The sequence below is a fragment of the Gigantopelta aegis genome, chromosome 10 (genome assembly GCF_016097555.1).
Source record: "Gigantopelta aegis isolate Gae_Host chromosome 10, Gae_host_genome, whole genome shotgun sequence".
Classification (NCBI taxonomy): domain Eukaryota; kingdom Metazoa; phylum Mollusca; class Gastropoda; order Neomphalida; family Peltospiridae; genus Gigantopelta; species Gigantopelta aegis.
The window spans coordinates 31,013,681-31,039,216 of NC_054708.1; the positions used below are offsets into that span (position 1 = coordinate 31,013,681).

At 36.3% G+C, this 25,536-nt stretch overlaps 1 protein-coding gene across 2 annotated transcripts in view; it reads left to right on the top strand.

Annotated features, from left to right (window-relative positions):
- Positions 1-25,536, top strand: part of LOC121384160 — a 42,490-nt gene that overhangs the window by 10,118 nt on the left and 6,836 nt on the right. The window contains exons 2-9 of one of the 2 annotated variants that reach the window (XM_041514417.1): positions 3,084-4,343; positions 8,904-9,156; positions 9,748-9,876; positions 11,966-12,468; positions 13,900-15,030; positions 16,093-16,264; positions 22,873-23,003; positions 25,157-25,340. In XM_041514417.1, the coding sequence (XP_041370351.1) occupies positions 3,101-4,343; positions 8,904-9,156; positions 9,748-9,876; positions 11,966-12,468; positions 13,900-15,030; positions 16,093-16,264; positions 22,873-23,003; positions 25,157-25,340 (3,746 nt within the window). In that variant the 5' untranslated portion in view covers positions 3,084-3,100. Of the gene's footprint in view, positions 1-3,083; positions 4,344-8,903; positions 9,157-9,747; positions 9,877-11,965; positions 15,031-16,092; positions 16,265-22,872; positions 23,004-25,156; positions 25,341-25,536 lie in introns of both variants that reach the window. The other variant, XM_041514416.1, reaches the window with a different exon arrangement.

Here is a 25,536-nt window from a genome sequence, read left to right on the forward strand (position 1 = left end):
GCAAGTGCACCACAACTGGTATATCAAAGGCCGTAGTATGTACTACCCTGTCTGTGGGATGGTGCATATAAAAGATCCCTTGCTGCTAATCGAAAAGAGTAGCCCATGAAGTGGCGACAGCGGGTTTCCTCTCTCATTATCTGCGTGGTCCTTAACCATATGTTTGACGCTATATAACCATAAATAAAATGTGTTGAGTGCGTCATTAAAAAAACCATTTACTTTCGGATGCAGTATTTTCATACAATCTCGATTATAAGTACATATAGCATATAGTACTATTAATTGGTTCAAAGAAGAAAATGGGCCATTAATGCTCTGGTAATGATTGTACTTCTGTGACCAAAATTGCATATTACATGTACTGGGTACTTACATAGATGGATGAATGTGTTTGAGTAGCATGTCAGGACAAGAATGACATGTCAGGCAAAGTAATGCATCTTGGGGAAATGACATATATTATCGGGAATTATTACCCATATGGTTAAAACTATCTTGGTTCATGTCAAAGTGATACGTCACACTAGAGCACCAAGTGAGATGTAACACTTTGATGTCAACCCTATAGAAACATAAACCAAACGAGTTGAGTGATATGAATTAAGATCGATCATGGGTAATAAATAGGATATTAAACTTGCTACCATTTCGTATCATGTTTATGTCCCTTGCGGGTGCGGGTACAATTTTAACATGCCCCTATCCACTTACGGTTCAGGCATGCCCATCCCGGATTTGGTCTCTGCATTACATCACTAGTGACCAACTCCGGGAGGGGGGAAGGGGGATTAATTTAAGTAATGATGGGGACAATTTTGAATTTAAATGAGATAGTCTGAAAGTTTTTTTAAAATGGAGATACAGAGTTTAGAGATTATTTATCTAAGTGCCATAAGAAAGAAACCAGATATTAAATTTAATATAATTATACTTACATGTAGTTGGCGCAATTTTGGCCAGGCTAATATAAAAATCATAATATTTATATATCCAAATTGAAAATGGAGCTAATTGGTTGATTTGACTTAGTTGATCAAAAGGTAGCTCCTTGCTTTTACAAGCTACATGGCTGCGTTATTTAGGTACAGGAAACATATCTTTTCATAGGTTGGCCTTATTATATAGTGGTCATTCCTGTGTTGGATTTGTTTTCACTTTTGATGGTGTTTATCACATGTGTGACAGTGTTTGAGGCAGTTTGGAACTGCAGGCATGTTCATGTTCTAGACATAACTTAGATTTTACTTTGTCGGTAGAATGGCGTAAGTGTATTGTAACCTGTTTGTGCATTTATCTGTGAAAGTATACACGTACACGGCAATGAAAAACTTAGCAATGTTAAAACAGAGCTGTTGATCCGAATGGCTTGCTTTATATCTAAGTGGATCAAAATAACACGCTTATTTAAGTGTAACACCATATTATGAATACATTTATATGCAGCTTATAAAATATTAATTGAATATTAAATTATTGGTTTTATCAGAAATCAAATATTACAGTAATTTGTTATTACTATTTGTTAGATTTGTATATACAGTCAAGACTGGTCTAACGGCCCCTTGTATATAACAGTCACTTGCCCTTAACAGCCACTATAAATCCCACCCAATGCATTTTCTTCTTTATTTTACCTGTATATAACAGACACCTGTTCAATGTGGCCAGCAGCCACTATTTGTTTTACCAAAATGGATGGTTGAACCTGCTATAACAGCCACAAAATTACAATGACCACTGTTTGTTTTCCAAAATGAACAGTTGAACTTGCCATAACGGTCACAAGATATATACATGCATTGAACTGTCCAAGTCACAATATAAAGTTATTGGTTTATTTAGATTGAAACAAAACAGATACATGTTCGAGTGCATCATTAATCGTATTTGCATCTTATATCTGTATGATATGGTTGGTCATTTAATTTGCAAGGCGACTTGTTATTAGTTAAAGTATAATGCTTGCATGGAACCTACATACCGTATATATTCGACCTATCAACACTGACAGGTAGTGTATTCCAAAGTGTGTGATTGCTGCCAGTCAGACAAGTAATGGCGACAGTATGCCAGGATGTTTATTCAGCCATTACACATTGGCAAACTAACCCTTTTGTTAATGTATAATGATTTCTTACCTGCAACCTTTTGTGTGTCATGCGTTAATTTCATAGGTATCAGAATGCATTGGAAAGCAGTCAAAGATAAATTATTTTTTCAATAAGTGTGTACAATTTATGTTTTGTATAACATTTTCTTTGAATAACATTTTTATGTAGGTTTTTTGTGTCTCTATTTTATATGTTTGTGACGACTGTTAATACTTTATGCATACCAGCTTAGTAGTGGGTTTTTTTATAGTAAATTATTTTATATGTGTTTTCCTTTACCTGTATATAACAGCCACCTGTCCTTAATGGCCATGTTTGCCAGGCCCCTTGAATGGCCATTATATACAGGTTTGACTGTACATGTATATCACTGTGGGGGTATATATACTGAACACCCAAAAAATTAACCCTGCAAACATAATTTTAAGCTGTAACATTATATTTTGTTTTTGAGAAGGGAAATTTTAAGTGGATAGATAGATCATTTCACAGAATTGTAATCATACCTGCAAGTAGTAAACCTATTCTAATTACAAACTACATGTAATCATAACCTTGATTTGCATTTCTTGTTGCTGTTCGGTAAATCCATGTATTGTATGTGTGTGTGTTTCTTACACACCCGTTGGTGAGAACACCATGCATTATTTTTGATAAACAAATGGGTTGTCAACACATGTACGTTTTATATGGTATGTTACAGTAACTGATATTAATATTTGCTAGTTGAATAATTTACATCACCATGGCATATACATGTATCAGTATACATGTATATGTGTCACTGTGGTATGCTTTCTCTTTTGTAGAGCAGGCTTCCGTGCAGTTCATCACGTAAAATGATATATTGGTATTATCAGGGGAGAGATGAAAGGTTTTAGCTGTAAATGTTTGCTATTTGAATAATTTACATCACTGCGGAATATATCGGGTATATAATGTTCATCACGATTTGATCAATATTTTCAGACTGATGTCACATCAGTATGTCAGCAGACGATGTCAGTGCAACAGGAGCATCAAGGTCAGCTGACTTACTACAGGACATCCAGCAACGCTACCCAACAGTCTATCGGCGGCGTCAGCAGAGATACGCCAGGCAGCAGGCACTGAACATATCAAAAACTGTGTCAGACCATGAGTTGCATGTCCACTTCAAGGATGAGAAGGAGGATCCTCGTGTGGATGTGGCATCAAATCCTCAGACCCCCAGAACACCAGCAGACTGCTCACGGTTGAATAACTTGGATGATTCAGACGTTGTCTTGGATGCTTCAAACCAAAGAGATATTCCCTATTCTGGTAACACAATTAAGAAAACAAATTTACACCCAAATCAAACTGAAAGTGTTTTTACTGGTAATGCCAAGAAAATCTTAGACCCACTTTGTTCGAATTCAAGAGATCCTCATTATAGAACTAAACCTATTATCGGAGGTGAATGTTTGTCTTCAGCAAATGAATATCCAGACTTGCAGAAGGCCAATGGTCTTAAGTACCATCATCTTCCAAAGTCTGCTGCACCAAGGCATTCGATTCAGGATCGCTTGCAGAAGAATGCTGAAATGTTAAACAGTTTGCTGTATAGAAAACCACCATTTTTTTCACAAAGAAAACATCAACAATCACCTTCAGCAGTGGATTCTCCAGAAAATGGATTAGGTGAGAAAATGTCTGCTTATCCTTGTGGTGAAAACAGTCTGGTCTGTAATGGTAAACATAGTACAGCTCCACCTAGTGGATCATCATCCAACACTAGGATTAGTTCCAAGATGTCTTCCTTGGAACAGGATTACAGTTCAGATCCTAAAGATGATGAAAATGAGGATCAGGTTCATAAATCAAAGGTTAATAAATCGTTTACAGAAATGTGTCAGAGTTTGTGTGAGCAACAGAAATGTAAAAGTAATATTTGTTCTCCCGAACTCTGTGTTTCATGCATGTCTGCTGGTTATGACAGTGGCGTATCTAAATGCACGTGCAGTAATTTGTCGGCACATCTCGACTCGCCGTGTGACAGTGCCATTGATGTGGAATCGACCTCCATTCAGTCGACCGTCTCGCTAGAAAAATTATCTGTTCAGATTCCAAAGACTGATCTGGAAGGTTCTGATGGTCCTCTTCCGAGGTTTGATGGAATCTCTCATTTGCCAAAGATGCCAGATAATCAGGTTAAAATTTCAACATGGCAAGTTGAACCAGTGGATTTCCAATGGATTCAGCACAATGGTAAGTACCAGTGTATATATTAAATGTTTGTATTGATCTTTTTCTTGTTAGTGTGTGTGTTTGTGTGTGTGTCTGTTTTTGTGTGTCTGTATGTGTCTTTGTGTGTGGCTGTGTATGTGTTTTTCTTTGTGTGTCTGTGTGTGTGTGTGTGTGTGTGTGTGTGTGTGGGGCTGTGACTGTGTGTGGCTGTGTATGTGGGTTTTTTGTGTGTGTGTGTGTTTTTGTGTGTGTATGTGTTTGTGGCTGTGACTGTGTGTGTGTCTGTGTCTGTGTTTGTATGTGTGTGTGTATATATATGTTGCCTTCAGTTTAATAATAAAAATGTTGGCACTAATTGGATGCAAGTTGGATGGTCACCAAGGCAAAACTGGTTATGAAGTTGTCATAATTGTGTAGACTGTAAAATTCCTAATTGCATGCATCCTGCTTGTATTTTAATATCATTTATTTAAAAGCCACCTGTTTATGAAAGCTAGTTTTCTGTATTAACTTGACATACATGTATCTAGTTAAAATATATATTGGCTAGATACCAATACAGATTTTAATAATTGTAGGATTATATATAAAGGTAGAAGATGTGTTTACTTTGGCCATTGTCAAGTACAAGGATTAGTGACAAACTAAGAGTAAGTTTTATTGAAAAGACCCAGACATGAAGAGAATTAGGCATCATTGGTGTTTATAATGCCAAATGTTTATAGCTAGCTAGCCATGCTTTGTTGCTCATACATGTACATGTATTTTAACAATGAAAATATTCACACAAACCCAGACCAGTTTCATTATTATATATTAGTAAGAGATGTAATTTACAAAATTTGTGTAATATACTTGTACATGTATGTATAATTTGAAAAGACCCAGACATGAAGAGAATTAGGCATCATTGGTGTTTATAATGCCAAATGTTTATAGCTAGCTAGCCATGCTTTGTTGCACATACATGTACATGTATTTTAACAATGAAAATATTCACACAAACCCAGACCAGTTTCATTATTATATATTAGTAAGAGACGTAATTTACAAAATTTGTGTAATGTGCTTGTTTATGTATAATTTCACATGTGACAAAGACTTTTTTTTCTGATATCACAAATATATTATCTAGAATTTGATAATGAGATGAATGACGAACTTACAGAATTTCCCTTTTGATATGGGATTATTTGACTGTACTTTGTGGAGAACCTGTAGTGCCTGTCATTTTGAGTCATGCACTTGGGAGATTATGTATACACCCATAATCACACCCATGGAGTGGGTGAATTAAGCTTTGTGCATGGTGCACAATAGCTCACCCTGTACTGAAATTTAAATCCTCCATTGTCATATGTATGTGCACTAAAAGTTAAGTTTAGCGTTAGGGTAAAGAAAATCATACAGTAATAATAAGAGTAATACATTTTGTTGAGAGGTTAACTTAAAAAAAAGTCAAATCTGCCAAAACATTTGGGTATGGTGCCATATCAGTTTTACCATTTGGCAAGAAACCCTGACGAACATGGTGTAAAATTACTATTAATCAATACATAAATATATACATATGAATGTACGTATATAGGTGCATGTAGATCTACATCATGTATATCAATACTGTAAACATTTTGTCTGGATAATTGGTCATAATTGATTCATAGCTAGCTGCGTATAAATATGCATGTTCATGCTTGCAGACCATTTATATACAGGTTTATTGCGCAGATTGGGTTATAATACCATCAAGTGCAGCCATACATGTGTAAATCGTGCCATTGTTTTCACAATGTCTTTGTGTTTTGTGTTCTTTTCTTCTTTTTTCTTGAGTTCACCAAGAAAGCTGCTTATTGTAATACATATATCGATTTATAGGACAAACGTGTTTTTAAGTTCGTCTGATCCTCAGATTTATTCGTCATATATATATACGCATGTAAATTCTTTGATTGGTATTTTGGTTGTCCAGAATCAGGTTCTATGCTGCAGTGGTTGATCGAGTCGTTAGATTTAAATCTATAATGATTAATGGGTTAATATATATCTTAGTACTGTATCCAGCCCAATATATAATGTATCCAAAGTCTGTTAATTAATTGCCAGTTAAGCTCCAGTTTTAAACCCATTGTTTCATGACTTTTTTTTAATTGAAGGGTATTGGATATTTTTTTTTTTTTTTTTTGTGGGGTTTCTAATCTAGTAGTGTGAACCAGGTATCAGTATGTACAGCTAACATTTTAAGTGCTGATATGTAATTTTGAAGTATTCCTAAGTTATCCTTTTTAATGGAAGTCATGTCTCGTGGATCTTATTACATTTGAAACCTAACTGTCGTTACACATGCAATATAGCAGCAAGTACTGTAGTACTAGATACATATGGGATGGAATGTATACACAAGTTGTTAAGCACTCGATAATGCATAATCGGTCTAGGATCGATCCCCATTGAGCTATTTCTTGTCTCAGCCAGTGCACTACGACTGGTAAATCAAAGGCTGTGGTATGTGCTATCCTGTCTGTAAGATGGTGCATATAAAAGATCCTTTGCTACTAATAGAAAAATATAGTGGGTTTAATATTCCTTTCCAAGAAAATATGTTAGAATTACCAAATGTTTGACATCCATCAGTAAATGATTATTAAATGAATGTACTGCAGTGGTGTTGTTAAACAAAACATAACTAACTTTAACTAGATACATATATGTTTATGTACATATGACGAGTTCAGGCGCATAACGCGATATAAACCATTTTCTTTCTAGGTTTTAGTTAAAGCCATTATTGTATGTCAGCAAGGGCTAATCATAGGCCCTCTGATTTGCTGCAAAACGCGATTGATCCTTAGGAAATTGTATTGGGTAAATCCTGGTTATTTTAATCAAAACGCGATATACGCCAATTAAAAAAAATCTATTTTACTTAAAATAAAAAATGGATATATCGCGTTTTGCGCCTAAACTCTTCATATACATGTAGCACATGTATGGCATGTACATGTACACCATTACTTGGAAGCTAATGCTGAAATGGATAATAAGTTACTTCTAGTGATGGGGATAAATCAGATTGTAATTAACCCATCAACTTCAGCCATTCCACCATTCACAAGTTGATGCATTTCAAGTAATTTCGGTATCAGAATAATATCTGTGAAAAATATGACATGGAAAGAACTACATGTACATGACTGTAGATTTTAGGAAATCAGGGGATAATATTTCAAAATCTTAGGTAACCGGAAGTCAGTCCATGTGAGTTTTACTTAGGTTACCGATTGTTTGGTTACGTGAATATAGTTCTCGTAACCGATGAGTTAGGCCTACCTAATCCTAAAAGTAGTAAAACACTTGAACTATGGTTCTGTGCTACATTGGTGGTTCAAAAATATAAACTGATTTTCACTTTCGATCATTACCAATACATTTTGTATATGGTACTTTTAATTTTAGAATGTAATTGTTCATCACATAACCGATTGGCGGTTCTTGTGATTTTAAAGTTGCGTAACTGACACATGAACAGAACAATGGTTCTTGTGAAATATTGTGCCCAGGGAAATATAGTAGGTTGGCAATGACCAAGCAAAAATATAGATTTACGTACCTCAGAAATTTTGAGAGCACCATCTCATTTTGCTGTTATTTAAGTGGTAGTATACCAATTGCACAGTTCTTATCACAAGTGCATGTGCAGGGAAAGGGTTTTGGGGTCAAATCCCTCCCTGCTCAATCAAATTGTTTTGTTCTCAGTATATATTCCGGGAGATCAGGACTCAACCCCTCTATAAACTTGGTCACCACCCACCCACCCACCCCTCCCCCCCACCCACCCCTCCCCCCCCTCGCTAAAATACCTGCACATCATTTATAAAACAGAAATAACAATTAACTTCAAAGTACTGGATTATTTAACTGCTATATGTACAGAGGTCAGCTTATTTGCAATCATGGAAGAATGATTTGAAACTTTTTCTTTTTCAATGAAGACCTTATTTCCTAAACCAGATTGTATTATTATTAAGCTTACAACGTAACAGCATGGCGAATGTTGGTGTGGTGCATACATATACACTAATTAAGCTACTACATGTATCCACTTATTACTGTTCAACAAATGGAGCCCCAACTTGGCGACCTGTATTTCATTTTTTTTTTTTTTTAATGATAACGGAGCTAGAACTGAAAAAGACAGTTAATTTCATCCAACAGAAGGGACTACATGTATACCAGTGTTTCTGCCAGAAAGAAATTTTTGTGTATGGCACTATGGAATTGAATGCAACCACAGTCAAAATGAGGAATGGGGGACCTCCCCCAGAAAGAAAATGAGTAAAGTTTAGGGCAAGGGTTGAGAAAATCATATATATATAGTAATGATAAGAGTAATTAATTTTGTCAAAACGTTAACTTTAAAAAAAAACAATTGTGGTATGGCACCATACCCATTTTACCCTGTATAACTGATAAGGCTTGTGAAAGAGACCAAGAAAAAATATTTTATTTTTAACTCAATTTTTATTGTTATCAATTACACGTATATAATTACGGCTGAGGTATGAATGATCTAAATTTCCGCAGACTGTAATGGCGATGGATCACGTGGAAGATGTTTTTCCGAGATGAATGGCCGACAGGTACACACGCAAAGATTAGGAGAGATTTCTGCCAGTGATGACACGACTTCCAGATACCACGCAGATAGAGAGTTCACTGATCTCTCCAGCAGCAGTCTGTCGTCTTTCCAAGGCAGCACGGTCCGAGATGATTTGTCCATTCGCAGTGTGTCGTCCATGTTTACAGACTCAGACATCTGCTCCAACACACCTAGAAGGTATCGGTTATATATATATATATATATATATATATATATATATATATATATTATGTGACATTTAGTAAAACTTTTCAACACGATAGACTTTGTCCTAAAGTCATCTACGCAAAAAAATTAAAAGGAGATAAAATTTGATGTTTAAATTTGTCTGAATATTAGAGACACTTTTAAGAATATGAGGGAAGCGGGAAACTCACAGTTGTAAAAGCTTGGCTAAAACCCAATTTTTTAACTAGTTTATAAAAAGATTAGAGATTTTGGATTAAGTGTTTATCTAATTAATTTTCAGGTCATCTTTGTAATTTGCTTTTAGCTACTCACGTGCGTCATAATGGAAAAATAACACAATTACAGACTTAAGATACTGGGCCCATATTTTCGAAGCAATCTTAGTCTACGGAATCATAAAACTGTCGTAAACTATAGTGTGTGCTATAGTGACATCACAACCTATGATGGTTTTACGATTTTGTAGCGCTAAGATAACTTTGAAAATATAGGCCCTGAACCATGAATATCAAACATGCATATAACAGATTAATTCTTGCAATGTGGTGATCTGGATTTTTGGGTTTTCTTTTTTTACAGCATTTACACACCTCGGTCGAACATCTCAACATCAGGAGGTACCCCTAGAAGAATTGCAATGAAATGGAGGGTTCAGAGTGCAGCGTCAAAACATGTATCTGTGGAAGACAGTGGACATTCTTCTGAAAAGTAAGTCTTTTAGAATTTTTTAATTTATAAATGAAAAGAAAGTTCTCTTAAATAGTATATACATACATGTATGTACAGTCAGGGGTGCACAAATCGGTTGTCTGTGCATCCGGGACAACCAAAATATGTTGCAGGCAACCATTCTTTGTCTAACAGTTGCCCGACGGGCAACTAAGAAAATCATAAAACAAATAAAATGAAAAACAAAACTCGGACAGTTACGGGCAATTAAAAAATATCGGCATTGACAACTTGACTGACAGATGATATAAATATCTTGCTACAAAATATTTCCTATTCACCCTAAAAACCTTGTTGATGCATCCCAATACTGACGACTTGTGTTTACATTTATAAAACTTTTATGAAATATGTGGGCAATCAAGAGATGATGTTGGGCAACCAAACTTCAGCTACTGGTTGCCCACCGGGCAACCATCACAGTTTCACATTTGTGCACCCTTGAGTACATAATGTAAAATACCATAAATCCTTGAATGGAGGCTGCCTCGATTAGAAGCTGTGTATCGGAGCATGTCGAAGCAAATAGATGCCTGCCTTACATAAAGGCCTATTTATATGCTGATTTACCTTTGTGAGGTTAATGACCATGTTATACTTGTCACTTTGGTTACATGGTGAGAACACCAGGAAAGAACAAGGATTTTTTCAGTTCTCCGTGAGGAATCCACAGGTACCAAAAAAAAATTGAAGCATATATTAGAAGATGATCTTACAGTAAGGCTATGTTTGAAAATATGGACTGAAAAAAAATTAGAAGCCTGCCTTGAAATAAAGATCGGGTCTCGGAGCATTACTTAAGAAATATAATCCTATAGTCTGTCTCACCCTCCTACTAACATGTTTTTTGTAAATAATTTCAGTTTGGTTTAACGTAAGAAGAAAAGTAAAAGTGTTTTGGAAATAACAAAAAATTGCTATTTTTGTGTGCAATTTAGAAAGCAATCGGCTCAGAAATAAATAACTTGTAGTAAATTCTATAGTATGAAAAAAGGCGTTCCCTGTGGGATGGACTATATATATATGCTTATATTCAAGGATTTACGGTATGTAATATATTTTCGTAATTTGATAGTGGTTCAGGTCATAGTACTTTTTGTTAAAATGGTACATCAAACAACCATTGTGTACACATGTTTATGAACACAATGCGTTTAATCATCGGAGTACTAGATGATTTATGCCTCTATGTCGCTTATGTCCAGTCATAATTGTTCTGTTTTTGGCACTATACATAATATTTACTTTGGAACTTTACAACATAATCTATTTATTTGTAAACACTCTGTGACATTTCTGTCATTTAATATTTACAAAAACGCAGACCATTGAAATTAAAGCATTAAAATATTTACAGCACATCATTTCCTGTTAGTAATTTTATTCCGTGTTTTGTGGCCTGTTTGGTTTTACTACTGGGATTACAGAGCTTGTTATTCGCCAGGGACATTGATTGGACTTACTAGAGGCAAAAGGTGTTCTCTTCATATTTGTCAGAACTGAGATACGGACAAGGGTACCAAGATATTTGGGTGTTGTTGTTTTTTTAATATATTTTTTTTATTAAATTATCCTGGTGGAAAGAAATAAGGAAACAGACCAAATGTAATTCACTACGAGAGTGTATAAAATAATAGAAAGATGTCATATGGGTCTGAATATTAGTTGTGTGGGGTTGACTGCCAGTAAAACAGTCAACTTCTCGATACTGTCGAAGAGGGTTTTGACTGCAGTTAATATTTTCTGTTATTATTTAAATGTGTTCTCTTATTTCTTTCCATCAATATATATATATATATATATATATCTATGTATATCTATGTATATATATGTCTATATATGTGTATATGTATATGTATATGTATATGTATATGTATATGTCTATGTATATCTATATATCTATATATATATATTTTTTTTTTTTTTTTTTATTATATACTCTGGCTAATACATAAACTGCCAGCCAGAAAGTGCTTTGTTTCTATACTATCATTTGAAACATGAAGCCAGGACCATCTGACTCTTTTTAACAGAACACATTACCACTGATGTGCAATTATTGTTTTAGGGAACTCGAAGAGATATTTTTCTTGCCTGGACATAGACAAGCCACAGGATATGCTTTTAGCACCCCGAGATCGTATCACCTCAGTGATGACTGTGATGATACGGACGACACTGATCCAAGATGTGGCATCACCCCGGGACCACTTCAAAGAGGACATGCCACGGCAGAAAACACTAGGCAGAAAAAGAAACACTATATTGTGAAGCGACCTCAAAGCACTCCACTGTTCGGTAGTGCCGAGTCCACATCTTTCGATAATAGAATTTTAGACGAGAATCAAAATAATAGGTCTGTTTTCATAGCTCACTCCACAGAAAGTGTTCCTGGTGCGTTGGAGTGTTTATCAGAATCCAAATGTGATAATTCCAGAAATTATAATACAAAATGTCAGACTGCCATGGTTCCGAAGAAAGGCAATACCAATGCTCATGGTGAAAGATTGACCAATCAGATTTCATTTGGATCTAGTCAGACGGATAAAGGAGCCAGTCAGAAATCTTCCGGTAAGGAATTGTTAGGTTCTCTTTCTAATGAGATTGATAAAAGTCCGAGTACGGTCAACACTGTCTCAAAATGTTGGTATTCCAGTGATGATAGAGATATTGAATTTTTCATGCAAGCTGAATTCTTCGATGCTTCCATGAAACCTAAGAAAAGCAGGCTGAAAAGGTTCTTGAAGAAAAAGAAAGGAAAATATAACCCAATGTTACAGGAGCCTCCAATGAAGGGGGATCTGATGCAGAGACCGGTTTCAATGCCAAATCTGCTTTTCGATGATACATTTGTCCGTTCAGAATCAAAGAGTCTTAACAAGTCATTTGATGAACTTAGATCAGTCAGTACTGTTCCCAATGGCAATGGAAGCATTCTTTCAGAGGGTGATGGAAGCGTGCTTCCAAATGGAAACATAAGTGTACTTCCACAGGGCAATGAAAGTATTCTTCCAAATGGTAATGGATGTGTTCTTTCATCAAATAATGATAGATTATATTTACAGGACACACTACCTCGGCAAAAAACACATACATACATTAATGTTATACCAAAGTCTAAGGCTTTTGGTAATGCATGCAAACCTACATTTAATACTTCATTATGTAATTCCGACCAACGCATGCTGCATGGTAAGCCTATGTCAGTTTCCTCACAGTTAGATATTGAAAGGAAAGTCCCTTCATTGGTTCATCAGGGTGTTGGTTCAGAACCAGAATCTTGTAGTAATGTCGTTTTAACGTCTTCAAAACTTGCAGATCCCACAGTGTGTGTACGTTCTGCAGCTGGAGATCTTCCATATTCTGTGAATGACCCATCTGAAAGTGATGGTTCTTCGTCGGGTTGGTCTGGACGACCTCATTTAAAATGTGCTGGTGGTCATAGTGAATCTGGTGGAAGATCTAAAGTGACTGAAGCTGTCAGGTCTGGTCAGAGGACACTACCAGTTGATGCCTGTCCACTGAAGAACCACAGGATGGAAATGCCGTCAGCTTATGATGAAGATCATCATCATCATGTTGATCATGTTCTTGAAGGTGGATCAGTAGCACTACAGTTGTCATCATCTTTACTACACAGAACTGGTAGACAGTACATTAATGGTCATGATGATGATGATGGTGATGGTTATGATGATGCTATGTATGTTAATACTACACATGGCTGGAGTAATGCTTCCAACTGTGGGTCTGAAACTAACCAAAGCAGCTTATACACAGAGTTGGGTAATACTAGTCAAGAAATGTCTGAGCTGGATACATCAGGTCTGTCATCAAAAACGTTTGTCATCAGTCATGAGCAAAGTAGTCCAACAGTTAATATGAAGCCAAATGTAGTTGGTAGAGATCCTTTACCATTAGATAATGTCGATGATGATGTATTTTATGCAAATTGTTTTATGAATGACGGATTAACATTCACAAAAGGAAGTGATTTTTCAGAAGTTGCTGATTGTTATCCTGCGACAACAAAGCAGGATGTGTCAAGACTTGTGGAGCATGGTGAAGACAATGAGCAGGTGATCAAAGAAGGAAATCGCACACACCATTTGAAAGCAGATCCTTTTCATGCTGATGTTGGAGAAAATGATTTCTCTTCTGCCAGAAAAAGGATTCAGAGCTTCAGCTATCCATGCATTTCCTCAAATCTGGGATTTTCTAGGAACAGTGCCAAAGGGAGTCAGTGTCATCCTGCACAAAAGAGAACTCAGAGTCTGAGCTGTCCGTCCACTCCATCGCACTATCAAGACTTGGAGAGATCCAATTGTGCTGGACAAATATCCCAACTTCTCTTTGATTTGAAAAATGAACTAATCGGTCATGATACAGATGCAGTAAGTGTACAGAGTGAATACAGCACTACTGATGATGATAACAGAGGCCGAGAATCTACTGGGCTAGAAGATGATTATGTGAACATTAGAAGGGCCAGCGACTCTGAGGGTGAAAGAGATCCTACAGCATGTGACCAGGTCGAAAGAAAGTCAGAAGATTCGGACACCGCTTGTTCTGCAGCTGTAGAAAACTCTAATTGTTCCATCTATATTGATGTAGATTCGAGGACAATAGAACAGACTGTCACTTTGAAAGAACCTCATTCTGCCGCACATTCTGTTACGGCAGTCAAAAAACCTGTGAAAAAGATCAGAACTATATTTAAAACGTCACAGAGTTCTGTTGATTCCGAAGAAAGCATGAAAACCATGGAAGATCCGTATTCAGAGGTGGAGAATTCCAATGCACCTGTGACTGGAGGAGGTGTACAGAATGGTACTCCACCCCGTGTTTCTCTGTATGCAACTTGTGAAGACGTAATTCCTGATCACCTGTCTGGTAACAACAACCATACAGAGGACTGGAACCGTACTAGGGGTGTTCAGTCTTATAATGGTTCACAGACAAGTGATATATATGAGAATATCAGTGACTACTGTGATGGAGACACTACGATGGTAAAACCTGGTGTAATCCCCAAAACAGTGCAAGACGATTCCGTGGCTCCTCCGGTGGCCAGCAGGAGGTCAGTAGTCTATAACTGTGGTGAAAACATGACAGATCCAGCTTATCAAAAAGGTAATATCTACGGCTTGTTTCTTCTTTTTTATTTTATATGATGAGAGTCTGGGGAAATGCTCAATGTATGTTGTTTGTCCCTGTCTCCCTGTCTCTCTGTCTATTTCTTATATTGATGTATTTATAGACACCCAATTGCCAATCTCTATCTTTGTGGGGGCGGAACGTAGCCCAGTGGTAAAACGTTCACTTGATGCACGGTCGGTTTAGGATCGATCCCCATCGGTGGGCCCATTGGGCTATTTCTCGTTCCATCCAGTGCACCACGACCGGTATATCAAAGGCCGTGGTATGTGCTATCCTGTCTGTGGGATGGTGCATATAAAAGATCCCTTGCTACTAATCAAAAAGAGTAGCTCATGAAGTGGCGACAGCAGGTTTCCTCTTTCAATATTTGTGTGGTCCTTAACCATATGTCCGACGCCATATAACCGTAAATAAAATGTGTTGAGTGCATCATTAAATAAAACATTTCCTTCCTATCTTTGTGCTGGGGTGTTGTTACACATTCATTCATTCATTCATTCATTCATTTATTCATTCATTCTCTATCTATATCTTTCTCTATTTATCTTTATTTCTGTCTTTCTTTCTCTCACCCCCCCCCCTCTTCTCTCTCTCTCTCTCTCTCTCTCTCTCTCTCTCTCTCTCTCTCTCTCTCTCTCTCTCTCTCTCTCTCTCTCTCTCTCTCTTCCTGTCTCCGTCCACCCTCTCTTATCTATGTTTTAAATATGAATTCATTTAATTAGTGCTCAACTATATTTGTATATATAGTCAGCTTAAATATTCCAATTTGTTAAATGTTTTATGTGAAGCATTTTTACATGGACTTTGTGTTTTATTTTAGGCAATATTACTAACACAATTCTAAATACCTTCAAGTAATTTAAAATCACCACTTGTTATTTTTCAACATCATTTGAACATATTTCAAATTGAAGTGATTTTACAATATTTTTATATTAAATGCAATTGTAATTAATGTTTTGTGTCAAGGTTCCTTTAATTTTTGGTTTTAAATTGTTTGTTTATTTTATTTATTTATTGCATTTTACTTTACAGCTGAAGTTGAAGATGATTATGCAGTAGTGACTAAACCAAGGAGTGGGAGTGCTTTACGCGTTGTCGATAAACCGGTTGTGGACAAGGGAGATCACTGTGGTGTGGAAGGTGCGTGTGGTGGTGAACAGGATGAAGACTTCTGTCCACCAGTACCAGATAGATGCTACAAAAAGTAAGTGTATTATTTTCTAAAGCTGTATGATCCTAACCAAGTGATTGTTTTAGAAACCACTCATTTCAGTCTCTGTATCCTAAACGGGTTGGGATGTAGCCCACTGGTAAGGTGCTCGCTCGATGCGTGGTCGGTGTGGGATCGAACCCCGTTGGTGGGCCCATTGGGCTATTTCTCGTTCCAGCCAGTGCACCACAACTGGTATATCACAGGCCGTGGTATGTACTGCCCTGTCTGTGGGATGGTGCATATAAAGATCCCTTGCTGCTAATTGAAAAGAGTAGCCCATGAAGTGGCGACAGCGAGTTTCGTCTCTCAATATCTGTGTGGTCTGACGCCATATAACCACAAATAAAATGTGCTGAGTGCGTCGTTAAATAAAACATTTCCTTCCTTCCTGTATCCTAACCGCACATGCACAATAGATTAATTTAGGGTTTTTTTGTAATTGTTTCTATTTTTTCACACAACATGAGCGACAAATATAGTTTTTTATCCAATCAGACAAGTTTTACTTGGCGGCTTCAACTGTCAATAACATAATTCATAGGTAATTCAATGGCGCCTGTGGAGTACTCAGTAGCCATGCACCTAAAGTCAAACAATAAAGTAAACGTGTTATCGAAAAGCAATAAAATAAATATTATTTTCTTGCATAAAATATTATATTTACAGTATATTCTACAAAATAATTTTGAAATAGAAAAATATATTTATTACAAAAATTGCAACTATGAAGCATTTCATAAGGAATGGACACCCTATAAAACACTCCTTGAAAGAATGTTTTAATTAAAAATAATGCTTTGGAAGTTCACTTGGAAATAGAGTACTAATTAAAATGTCATTCTCTAATACTCTCTCAATATCCCCACAACTTTTTTACACTTATCTACTGCTGTTGCACCCTCCCTCTCTCTTTCTCTCTCTCTCACTCTCGCTCTCACTCTCGCTCTCTCTCTCTCTCGCTCTCTCGCCCTTTCCGTCTTATAAATATCACAGAAAGCATTAACATATTTAAATTGCATATTTTGTTTAGATATTATTGTTTAAATATGTACTTTGTAAGGCAGTGACCATGGCTCCCCATCCTGTTCACTTCCTATGTTCTGGGGCAATAAATCTTTAAAAAAAAAAAAAAATAAAATAAATAAAATAAATAAATTATTTTCTTAAAGTTCTAGTTGGTTCAGTGCTGTATATTGCACACTATTTGTTATTAATATCTACTGCCCAAGCAAGTTTTAAAATTAATCCCACTTTTGGTGTACTGCATGTGTAACAAATAGTTGAGCACTTCATTCTTGTTTACATGTTCAGTAATCTCCATGTCTGGACCCTGATATAAATTGCACATGTACTTATCAAAATGTTTTTCATTTTGGACATATTCTGTTAATGGACCAGGAAGTGTTAATGTTTTATCATTTGTTGATAAATTTGACGTAACTGGTTCGTGCTGCTTGCGAGCTTTAGGAAAATGTGACATGAGTGACTAATGATGATTACTCCACGATATACTGTGTACTGGATTTTAAATGTAACTCCCCCAACCCCCAACCCCAACTCCTGGCTTCTTAATTATTTTAGGCTAGTTATGGCCCCATGTGAATATCAGGAACAAAAGGCTTAACCAACTCAAAACTCAAAACTCAAAACTCAAGCAGTCAGTCATTTGTACCAATAGCTGGGAGGTCTTTTTTTTTACAGAAAATGTCAAAAACTGGCAAATGCTTTAAACAAACCTGTTTTCTTATCAAAAGACACTTCTCTAACTGGCCATACTGTATATTAACCATACCATTACATACTATTATTATTATAAGTAGACTAAAAAAAAAAATTAGAATATGATAAATAGTTTACTGGTTCTTTGCTATAGTCCAGAGTTTCAGCTTAAAAGTTTTTGAAAATATTTTTATAATTGTTGTCACCCACAGTTATTTTGGTTTTAGAGAATTTTATGACCAAGTATGTTGCAGTGTAGGCCCTATCTGGTTGTCTGTGCAGAAGAGCCAAAACCGGAATAAGATTTCTCTAGTTACAAATTATTGATCAGTTTGAGTTTGATGGATGAATCCAGTGGCCAAAGGTTTAAAATCAGAAGATTAATATTTAACTTCAGAATAGCAAATATTCCTAAATTATTGACTTCTGTACCAGTCTGTTAGCCTCTGTTTTTAATCACAGAATTTTATGGATGGTTACAGTGCCTAAAGTTTAAACTCAGAACATTGACTACCACTTTTCTTTAATTAGCTTCTGATTTTAATTAGTATTTTATGGATGATTCTGTTGCCTAACATTTAAAAATTAAAAAATCCATATACATTGTATTCATTATATTGTCTTTTAACTTAAAAATAACATATATTCTTAAATTATTGAGTCTTTTACCATTCTGTTAGCTTATATATCAATCACAGAATTTTATGGATGATTTCAGTGCTTAAATTAAAAAAACAAACAAAACTAAAACCATGTTCATTATATTGGGTTTTTTAACTTAAGAATGGCAAATATTCCTAAACTGAATTGACTGTAGAACTATTCTGTTAGCTTCCATTTTAACCACAGAATTTTATGGATGATTTGAGCACCTAAAGATTAAAAATTAGAAATTTAAAATTAATTATTATTATACTATGTATTAATTATCATCATTTTACATCAAATATTTTTAAAGCTCCAATACCATTTAGTTAGCTTCCATTTTTATTGCCAGACTCAACCAATCCATCCTGAGGATTATTATTATACCATGCAATTTAAAAATAAAATCAATTTGCATTCATTATCATGTTGTCTGGCCCATCCTCAGCCTGGGAGCTGAACTGCTGGTGCTGATGTCTTCGGCCAGAAATGTTGTTATTCTTATGAGTCACTGCTATCTCCATATTGATTTCTTTTGTGTATGGAAATTTCAAGATTTGCTGCTTGTATGATTGTGGAATTTGTAGCAGTTTTTGACGCTCAGCACATTTCTGTGCATCCTTTTGTGTCTATAGTATGACTATACTGCGGAGGTCTAGTGATTTCTGACATCTAGCAGTGTTGATACAAGAGTGTGTGTCGTGGATAATGAAAGTTTGTGGTACTTTGAAAAACTGTTAAAGGTAATCTTGTAATAATAAGTGATAGTTAATGTTTTTGAAATTAACTGTTAAAGGTAATCTCGTAATAATAAGTGATAGTTAATGTTTTTGAAATTAACTGTTAAAGGTAATCTCGTAATAATAAGTGATAGTTAATGTTTTTGAGTTAACTGTTAAAGGTAATCTCGTAATAATAAGTGATAGTTAATATTTTTGAGTTAACTGTTAAAAGGTAATCTCGTAATAATAAGTGATAGTTAATGTTTTTGAGTTAACTGTTAAAGGTAATCTCGTAATAATAAGTGATAGTTAATGTTTTAGAGTTGTTAGTGTTGTATATTACTCGTCAGGAATAATTCATTAAAAAAAATTGTTTTAAAAGATTTTTATGATTAAAAGGTTCTTGAATTTTGTGTTTATATGTAAACTGGTAGAATTTTTATAGAAATAAAATAAAAGTACACTAAATTGAACATATTTACGTAAAAGAAATTAAAAGGTTTATTAATTGTAATTAGCCCAGCCTTTTAGTAAAGGATTACCAAGTAATTTTTTTTTTTAAAAGCATTTCTGAAAAGAAACCAAATTAGAAGTATACGTTTTTTTCATAGCTTACTGACTTAATCTTTCATTTCATTTTTAAAAATGTAATAATAAATACTTAAAAATGTACATTTTATTTAGAACCATTTTTAGATGGATACACTGTACATACTAACTAAGGGCTCAAATTTACAAAAGTACAGTGGCAATTGCTATAGCTGCCATATGAATTGCTGTAGGTTATGGGCTATATATATATATATATATTATATATCGTTAAAAAGTGTATGTTTATCTCTACATGACAGGCTTGTTTCATGAGAGAGTTGAATTGCTCTCACTCATCAGATGTAGATTTGATTTGAACGATTTGAACCCACACAGTTGAGCACTCTATAAAATAGCGTCTTTCAACTCGAAAACGACTACTATATATATATATATATATATATATATATATATATATATATATATACTACTCAAAAGAATTTAAGGGTCAAAAATTTATAACCAAATAAGTTTCAGAGTGTATTAGATTGATGATGTAAACTACACCAAATTTTTTATTTATTGTTCCATATTTACAAAAAAACCCACAAATAAACGTCACTGTATACAAGAAAGTCACATGACATGCTGTCAAAGTTGAAGGTTGTCAAACATGGATTTTACACATTAGAACATTCGTTTAATAGTGTGTGAATCCACCCCTGGCGCGAATACTCGACACATCGTTGCGTCATGCTGTTGATCAGACGTCTGAAGAACTCTTGGGGAATGGCCTGCCACTCTGCCATCAGAAGTTGACCCAGATCATGAAGGTTGGCCGGAGGGGCATGGTTATCCCGAACTCTCCTGCCTAATTCATCCCAGGCTTTCTCTATTGGGGCCAAGTCAGGCGAATATGCTGACCAATCCATCCTGGCGATACCTTGTTGTCTGAGAAAGTCCGTTACCACCCTGGCGCGATGGGGTCTGGCATTGTCATCCTGCAGAACTTCCCCGCCGCCAATCTGCTGAAGGCCAGGGAGAACCAACGGCCGGATAATCTCATTCAGATAGCGGATTCCATTCAGATTGCCATCCACCACATAGAAGGGGACCTGTGGTGGATAGAGATGCCGCCCCACACCATGACGCTGCCACCACCGAACCGGTGACGTTGTCTAACGTTAACGTCAGCGAAGCGCTCCCCAGGACGTCTGTAGACACGAACCCGACCGTCGTTGAACTGGAGACTAAACCTGGACTCATCAGTGAACATCACTCGACCCCACTGAACATGTTACCACCGCAGATGAAGCGTGCACCAGTGACGTCTGGCCGTTCTGTGATGTGGTAGGAGTGGTGGTCGAACAGCCTGGCGATGGCAGCGTAGATTATTGGCTCTCAGACGATTGCGTATGGTTTGATCAGACACTCGAGTTCCAGTCGCAGTCCGCAGATTGTCATGTAATCGGCGTGCAGTGGTTGTGCGTTGACGTAGAGCCATATTGGTGATGTAGCGGTCCTCTCTATTTGTAGTGCTTCGGGGTCTTCCCGAACGTGGACGATTTCGAACAGAATTCGTTGCTTGGTACCGTTGCCACAGTCGGCCAACGACACTCTGACTGACACCAAGTCTCAGAGCAACATTTCTTTGCGTATTGACATCCTGAAGCCAAGCAATAGCCCTTCCTCGATCTTCGATAGTTAGTTGAAGTCGTACCATTGTCGAATTTGGAGTGTGCACCGTACACGAACGCAAGCTCCAATTATACGGAAATTCAGCATTGGGAACATGGAATACACGTGCAAAGCGTGCAAATGAAGCGCGTTGTGAAAAAGCAAGTTATGGGCACTTAGCAGACCTTTCGCTTTCGCCCTAATTTACGTGCAAATGTAAGCATGTTTTCGCCATTAGAACTAGTCGACAGTGTCAATGACAGTGGATTTTAATTCATTTATGGGTTGCTTAGACCCACTTTCGTCAAAATGGAACAATACCATGCGTGACATTATGGTCTAGCTAATATAATTGACATTCAGAAAATAATGTCGAAAATATCGTCTGACCCTTAAATTCTTTTGAGTAGTATATATACACCAATGGCAGGGTGGGTTTGTGGGTTTTTTGCCACTAGATAAAAGTTATTGCTTACAGTTGAGGGGATAATTTTTATTACTGTATGTTTATTTGTTGCAAAAGATATTTCTATAAAATTATTAAATTCGAGCCATGCTTACTGCACATTGCGTATCATGTTAACGATGACACAGGACTCAGAGTTCTTCCATTTACATGTACAGTGAAGCTCCTCTAAACCAGACACCCTCGTTACCAAGTAAAAAGTCTGGTTTTAAGAGGTATCTGGTTTAGAGAGGTTCTATTCTGTACAGATATTTAAAAGGGGGCCGCAAAAAACGTCTGGTTTTGAAGGAATTCCAGTTTACAGAGGGTCCGATTTTGAGAGGTTTAACTGTACAAGCTGTTTTTGTTTTTGTTTCATTGTTTATTTGGGTAGGGGTGGGAGTAATTTGTGTTTAGGGTTTAGATGTGGGATAGGTTAATGGGTATAACCTTTTTCTTTCTTTCTTTCTTTTTTCACTAATTTTCGTACAATTTAATTTAGTTTTACTTTTCTTGATGACACACGGAACTTTAGTAGGATAACTTGCTACACGTCTCTTAATGAGCGGGACCTAGCCCTCTGATGTGCAGTTGATCTGGGATCGATCCACATCGGTGGGCCCATTAGGCCATTTCTCGTTCAAATCAGTCCACTACAATTGGTATATATCCTGTCATGTGGGATGGTGCATATATAACAGATACCTTGCTACACATGGAAAGATGTGACACAATTACAAAATGTTTAAAATATTCAGTATCCAATATATGGTTATAGATCAATCTTCTCTAGTGGTGTCGTTAAACAAAACAAACTTTTAACTTTTTGCTATACTTCTCTATCACATTTTGTGTTTCAGGAACAGTTCCATCCCACTGAAAGCATCGACGGAGTTCGGTGGTTCGGGGTCCTCCCTTTTTGATAAAGTGGGCTGCACGTTTAAGTCCATGAAGAAAGCCATTAGTATGGACAGAGGAATGGATCACATAGGTGAACACACATTGCATGTATTTGTAGATAATGTGTCCCGAAATTAATGTCAGTCACGGTAGTCAGACTAAGGCCCGTTTTCCATTAACACGATTCTGCGTGCGTTTTATCATGTGCGTTTCAGCATGCGGAAATATGTGCTTTTCCATATTTGCGTTTTTGCAAGTGGATTACTGTACAAAATTTTACGTTGTCGGAGTGTTCTTTTAGCAGAAAGCAAATGCTTCACGTTATGACTTCACCACGCTGAAAAACTTGCGCGCAGAAAAATCTCATCGATCCATGTGCAGAATCGCGTGTATGGAAAAGGTCCTCTATGTAGCCTAAATGTACTGTGTCGATAAACTCACATGCATTTCTGCTTTAATGGAAAGCGGGCTTAAACAAAACATGAAATCAATGCTAGTGGCCTGCCTTGAAATATTTCTTTTGTAACAACATTAGTTTGTAAACACATAAGTTAAATCTGAGGTATAAATGTCTTCAATAAAATCAGTGGTAAAGTGTTGGCTTGATGTGCAGTTGGCCTAGGATCGATCCCTGTCGGTGGACCCATTGGGCTGTTTCCCATTGTGCTAATCGAAAAGAGTAGCCCATGAATACCTGTGTGGTCCTTAACCATATGTCTGATGCCATATAACCCATAAATAAAATGTGTACGTCGTTAAATAAAACAGTTCCTTCCTTTCTTCAAGGAATCAAAATCAACCCACTAATGACAATACAACGTACATTGAAACCTGTCTAAACTGGACCCTCAACAAACTGGAATCCTGTCAAAACTGGCTAAGTTGCATGGTCCATAATTTTCTAAATTTGAAAACATGACCCTCTAAAAACTGGATCCTCTCTAAATTGAATAACTATTAGGTCCCCGGAGAGCCCATTCTTGTGGGATGCTTTTCTTTGAATTGTTTTTATATCAGATGTTTTTAGCTTTATTCTGGGTCATTTTCAATCTGTCCTATTATTTCAGGATATTTTTGTATATTTGGAAAACTACACTGTCAAAATATTAGTATTGGAGAGGGCCTTGTAAGTTGGATAACTTGTGCCCAATCCTTGTGTGTGTGTGTGTGTGTGTGTGTGTGTGTGTGTGTGTCTTTATATATGTGTGTGTGTGTCTTTATATATGTGTGTGTGTGTGTGTCTTTATATATGTGTGTGTGTGTTATATGCAATAAAATATGTTTTCAATCAATTAGTATTAGTCTATAATGGTTAAAAATGCTCTGTACGAACATAAAAAATAATACCCTCTATAGTCTCAATATACATGTATTCCTTTCTTTCTAAAACACCTCATTCAGTTGCTTTCAAAACACCAGATCCAGACTACTGTCAACAAAACCCTGATCCATTTGATATGAATCATAGGTATTGCAGCAGTAATATTGTTCTCACCACATGAACAACAATGAAATCAGTGTTTATACAGACACTTAAAGGACAGTCCATCTTGCCCCTGTGGGCACCCCATTGAGGATGCTATTGATCAGCAGTGTGACAGTAATAAATATTGTTTAAACCAAATTGGTGTTAAATAATTTAGCGATTTCATATAGAGATTTATTAATTACAGCTTATATATATGTATATAGGAAAATGTAAACTAACAAAATGTCCTCTTGATATGGCTTTGTAATACAGGTCAGTCTGTACCACATGTTCTCGAAATGATTTGGGAAAATAGAGAATGGCTTCTTAATTAACAGTAATAATTTTTGGTAAATTTGCCCGTTGTGAGGGTTTAACTGTGATCTGGTTTAGTCGGTAGAGCACTCATCGAGGGTACTTGGATCATACGATCAGACCCCCTCGATGTGCCCATTATTTGACTTGCTTTTTTCCATCCCAGCCAGTGCCTCATAACTAATATATCAAACACTGTGGTATATGCTGTTTTGTTTGTGGGATGATGCATATAAAAGATCCATTGCAGCTAATGGAAAAATGTAGCAGGTTTTTTCTGATTACGTGTCTGAATTGCCAACCGTTTGACATTCAAATAGCCGATGATTAATAAATTGATATGTTCTAGTTATCATTAAAGCAAAAACAAAACAATGCATTTCTCTCTTAATGTATTTTGAATGTATTTTACATTTTAGATAGGACATGACTCATACGATATGCATTTTTATTACCAATAGGCAAAGAAGAAAAGAAACGAAACAAAGAGAACAAAAAAGAAAGGACAGACAAATTGCTGATGTCGAAAGGACCATCACTCAAGTCATTTACATCTTTCTTCAGCCGAAAAAAACCGCCCAGGATCTCATCAACTGGTGATGCCTGTGTGGACACAGCGGTGCAGGACCCACCAAGCAAAGATGGGTAAGAGAAGGTCACTGCAAGAGACCAAGATCAAATATCTATATTTATTAGACCCCTACTAGTCCAACCGGAGAGGACCATAGGTTTCGTCTCAGTCCTGTCTGTTTTCTTGTTCCAGCCAGTGCTTCACAACTGGTGTAACAAAGGTCATGGTATGTACTATCTTGTCTGTGGGATGGTGCATATAAAAGATCCT